This window comes from Apteryx rowi, unplaced genomic scaffold, assembly GCF_003343035.1.
Source record: "Apteryx rowi isolate R43461 unplaced genomic scaffold, aptRow1 scaffold_6, whole genome shotgun sequence".
NCBI lineage: Eukaryota > Metazoa > Chordata > Aves > Apterygiformes > Apterygidae > Apteryx > Apteryx rowi.
The window spans coordinates 4,721,473-4,726,472 of NW_020450871.1; the positions used below are offsets into that span (position 1 = coordinate 4,721,473).

General features: G+C 59.7%; 1 protein-coding gene across 1 annotated transcript in view; it reads right to left on the reverse strand.

Annotated features, from left to right (window-relative positions):
- The window catches only part of UNCX (UNC homeobox), a 66,335-nt gene extending 62,804 nt beyond the window's left edge, over positions 1–3,531 (reverse strand). The window contains exons 1-3 of the mRNA XM_026082975.1: positions 3,282–3,531; positions 1,979–2,154; positions 2–333 (exon numbers count right to left, since the gene is read on the reverse strand). Coding sequence (XP_025938760.1) covers positions 2–333; positions 1,979–2,154; positions 3,282–3,531 — 758 coding nt within the window. The remainder of the gene's footprint in view (position 1; positions 334–1,978; positions 2,155–3,281) is intronic.
- Between the last annotated feature and the right edge of the window lie 1,469 nt (positions 3,532–5,000).

The window sequence follows — 5,000 nt, forward strand, 5'->3', positions numbered from 1 at the left end:
CGGGTGGTGCGGCGGGGGCTGCCCGCGGGGCTTCGCCTCGGGCGGGGCGGGCGAGAGGCCGCCGCCGCCGCCGCTGTCGCTGTCGGAGCTGGGCGTGCTGTGCAGCGAGAGGCCGCTGGGCGAGTGGAGGTGGCGGCTTTGGCTTTTGAGGAGCTTCTTCTCGTGCTTGCGCTTCTTCTTCTCCATCTTCTCCAGCTCCTTGCGGGCGATCTCCTCGGGGTCCATGGGCTCCCCGCTGCACGTCGTGGGGTGCGAGTTGTGAGCCGGCCGCCCCGGGCCCTTCTTGGTGTTCTCTTTCTTTCTCCATTTGGCCCGGCGGTTTTGGAACCAGACCTACACACCGAACAACGAGAAGCAGTTAACACCCAGCGCACCGGCCCCCCGCGGTGGCCAGGCAGGGGGGGAGAAGCGCAGCTCCGGCCTCCCCCTTCCACCCCTCGAGGCGCCGGCAGCCCCCATCCACAGGACTGGGGGTGTGCGAGGCAGAGCGAAAGGGAAACGGGGAGAAATATCCGTGCTTCTTTAACAGGGTAAAGATCGCCTTAAAAAAAAAAAAAGCAGAAGGGTTCAGACGCACGCACACACACGCTGCCCTGCCCGCACCGGCGCCGCGGGGGTCAGCGATGACCCCCCGGTGCCTCCCCGCCACCAGGGGAGGCAGAAGCTCCGGCCGGAGCCCCGGCCCCCGAGGCCGGGCCCGAGCTCTCCGGCGCAGCACGCAAAATGCGGGGAAACGCAGCGCAACGAAGGGGCTGACGGCGAGGCCGAAGGCGGAGGGGCGCCTGGGCCTCCTGCCTTGCCCGGGCAGCGGAGCAGAGGGGACGGGGGACGAGTTTGGATCAGTCCCCACATAGGATTTGCTTTTTCCTTATCTTGAAGAGGTGAGGGGGAAATCCTCTCTGCTCTCGCCCAGCTCCGCGCCCCGCTGCTCCGGGAGGACGCGCACGTCCCCCCGCAGCCAAGGCGGCCCCGGCCAGACCCACCGCCAGCCCTGGAGCACCGGGCGCCGAAAGGCGGCTCCGGAGCGGCCTCTGCCCGGCCCCACCACCCCGGCCGCAGCCCGGCCCCGGCAGCGCGCAGAGCCGGGAAAGGCGGCCGGTAAATACAGCTCGGGACAAAGCTAAGGGATGCAGAGCGGTAAACGGCGTTAGCGCGTCCCGGGGGGGATCGGCCCCACGGTTTTGAGTCCGGTTTAAGGATGCGTTTCTCCGCGCACACCCCGCCGCGAAGCCCCGTCGCAGCGGCTCTCCGCGGCCGCCCTTCGCCGAGAGCAGCGGGCCGGGAGCGGCCGCCGGCACGGCCCAAACGCAGCCCGGCACGGAGAAACGCTGTCGCAGCGCTCAGCCACGCTCATCCGGTCGGAGCCATCGGTGAATACATGATCATGTGCATATTCAATAGCCACCCCGCATCCAACTCGAATTCTTCCACTCAATTCCTCTTTTTTTTTTTTAATTTAGGATCAGTTTAAGCAAGGAGGGGTTTTTTCCCCCCATACGACTGAGGGCCCACCCGTTCGTTAAAATGAAGTTTTACAAGTTCTGTACGCTCTCGATGCACCTACAAGCTTTATTGACATTCTCCAGCGTCCCCTGGACCATGATTAAGCCTCATATTTGCATGCTAATTTTTCGCCCTTGGCTCATTTAAGAAAAATATTTACAGTGGAAAAACAAAAGGTTTAGAGAATCTCGGCTGGAATACCACTCTTCGGGGCCTATTTGCGAGCCTAGGGTTTATTAAAAGAAAAAAAAAAAAAAAAAAAAAGACGAGCAAAACACACCCCAAACCGACCACCAAGCAAGGACAGAGAAACAAAAGGAGAGGGACGGGAGGAGCGGGGCCGCGGCCGAGCTCCCAGGCCCCGTCCCGGAGCGGGGCGGCGCCGCGGGCCCGAGCTGCCGGCTCCGACGGGGCCTCCCCGGGGAGTCGCTCGCACCAGGGAGAGGGCAGGGGAGAAGGGGGGGGTGTTTTTTACCTGCACTCTGGACTCCACCAAGTCCAGCCTGAGAGCCAGAGCCTCTCGCATAAACACGTCCGGATAATGACTCTCATTAAACGCCTTTTCCAGCTCTTCGAGCTGCCAGCCCGTAAAATTGGTGCGGGTTCGTCTTCTTTTACAGCCAGGACTTTCTTTGTCCGGGTCACCCGAGTCTGAAAAGGCAGAGATACTCTCAGCATCCTGGAAAATAGCCTTTTTTCCCCCCTCCCTGCCATTCACAGGAGCCTTTTAACTTTTGTGCTCGGCAACGTTGGTAAAATAGCGGGATTATACACACACCTGCGCTAAAAATGGGGAGGAACCCGATCTGCCCTCGCCTCCTCCGAAAATGTACTTTACAGAACATTTATTCCTGAAGGAAGCTCTCCACAGGCACTCAGCTGGCAGAGAGAGAGAGAGAAGTTCCAATATTTGCTCCAGCCACCAACGGTTTAATAAAAATAAAAATAAAAAAAAATTAAAAGCCCCCCTTCCCTTCCCCAGCCTCCCCGAAGGGCCACACGGAGCACCTGCGTGGGCCCGCAGCTCCCTGGCCCCTTCCCACGCGGGGCAGGGCCGGGACACCCCTGTTTGGGGGCACCCCACACGCAGGGCGGCCTCCCGGCTGGCAGCGCACCGCCAGCCCCGAGCAGCCGTGCAGCCGGGATGCTCCGAGGCTGGGATCCTTCCCGAGGATTTATATTTACGGTTCCCGTTTTTGCAGCCCTGACTGCACCTCTTCTAATGATTTCACCGCGTGTGGAAATAATAACAACAATAATATTTATTAGCTGAGGTGCAGGGATCTTCCAGGAAGAACAAGCATTAATAAAAGGAGGTTTGGGCGACAAGATGTTTTAGTAGCTAAACAATAGCTATGCTACAGGCGGGTGGGGAGGGAGAGAGCGCGTTTCTCTTTCGTTATATCGTTTAAAAGAAAAAATGGGGGGGAATAGCTTCTCGTTCCCCAAACTCCAGCGATTCCTAGGCCTTTATTTATTTATTTTTATTTTTTTTAAAGGGAAACGATGGCATCCTCCAAGCCCCCCACCCCCAGCGATCAACTTTCCGGGAAGGCACCGGGCCGGGCCGCTATTGTTCGGGGCACACGCGCGGCCCGGCGGGGCTGGCGGAGGCTCTCGCGGCGCGGCGAGGAGAGGAGCGGAGCGGCCCGGCCCGGGCAGCCCCGGGAGCCCCCGCCGTCCGCCCCATCGCGGCGGGGCCGGAGCCTCGGGGCAGGCGCGGGCGCCGCGGGGCTCCGCGCGCGCGGGGGCCTCGCCGGGGCCCGGGGCGCTCTTACCTGCGAGCTTGAAGGGCTGGCTGTCGCCGCCGACGCCGCAGGCGGAGGGGATGAGCGGCGCCGGGTTGACCACGGAGGCGGCGCAGGAGCCGTTCAGTAATCCGTCTATGGAGAAGGGCACGGCGGCCGCCGCCGACTGCAGCTGGTGGCCGGCCAGCTCGTAGACGTGGTGGTGGCCGAGCGGGTAAGGGAAGCCCACCATGCCCCCGAACTGGGCATGGGGGTGCTCCAGGATGCGGCTGTCCATCATGGGGGCGGCCCGGGGGCGGCGCGGCGCGGCGGGGCCGGCGCGGGGCCCGCGGGTGCCGGGGGTGCTGGCGGCGGGGGTGCTGGTGCCGGGGGTGCTGCTGCTGGAGGAGGCGCGGCGAGGGGCTCATGCTGCAGGGCGCCCGGGCGCTTTAACTTTATCAACATCAGGCTCCCAATAATTAGCTCAGGCTGGGGGAATTTGGGACCAATAAGAAACGTTAATCGGTCCTGACGTCAGAGACGTGCCAGTGTGGGGAGCAAACGTTTTCCATATCGATTGCTAATTATACCTGACATCCAGCCTCAATAAACAATATCAGAGCTGTCACAACAAGACAAGGGGGGCTTTGATACGAACTCCAGGCTGAGGAGGGCGGCGTGGGCCAGGCAGGCAGGGGAGGGTGCCGGGGAGACGCAGGAGAGCTCACGGGTCTGCCTGATACCCAGTTAAATACTAAACAGCCAGAGTTACACACACACACACACACACCGCCTCGCCCCCCCCCGCCACCCCTCCATACCCACCCTCTTCCCCCTTGTCCCCTCCCCTCTCCAAATCACTAATAGATTTCCCTTTAAAACATTCACCAGCGTGTTGTGGGGATTTTTCACCAGAAATGCTCTACTCTCTGAACCTTTAAAGTGATGTTGCTCCAATTACAGAGAGACATTGAGCGGCAAATAGACTGATCCAATAATAGGAGATTCATCATCCGCTCTTTCCAGAGCTGTCACATTGAATTTAAAACTACAAGCCTTTTCATCTCCTCTCCGGCTCTATAACAGGGGAGAGGGGAGGGGGGCAGAGGGAGGGAACGGGAAAAAAATGGGGGAAAAAAAAAAGGAAAATGGGAAGAGCCTTTTGCAGCGTTTAAAAGGAAATTTGAGCATATCAATCGAAATCATAATTAATGCAATCTCCTATCGATTCGGCCACAGACACCACCTCCCCCCCAGCAGCAACAACAACCCTTGAATCGTGCACGCAGCCACAACTAAAAGCAGTCTCTTTTCGCTAAAGAGGAGGCCAAAAAAAAGAAAGAAAGAAAGAAACCAAATAAAGTTCCAAATCCTCCTTTTAAAATCGCCTTCCTCCCCGCCCCCGCAGGAAAACCAACCCATCCCACACCCCACACTTAGCCCTGCCAGTGATTAACAGCTTCCAAACAGCCGCCAAATTTGTTCTAATTAAATTACATCCCCATAGAAGTTTCACCCAAATAAAATATTGATAGGTTCCCCCCGTTAATAATTAAAGCAAATATTCTTCAACGAACCGCAGGGCCGAGGGCGGGTAGGGGATGGGGTGGGCACCTCCCGCGGCCGCGCCAGCCGGGAGCCGGGTTTTGTGCCCGCTCTGCCTCCGGCTTCAGGGCCCGGTCGGAGGAACACTTGGGAAGTCCGAAGAGGGAAGGGAGAGGGAGCAAGGGCCGAGGCTGCTGGGGCTGCCTGTCCCGGGGGGCCGGCACA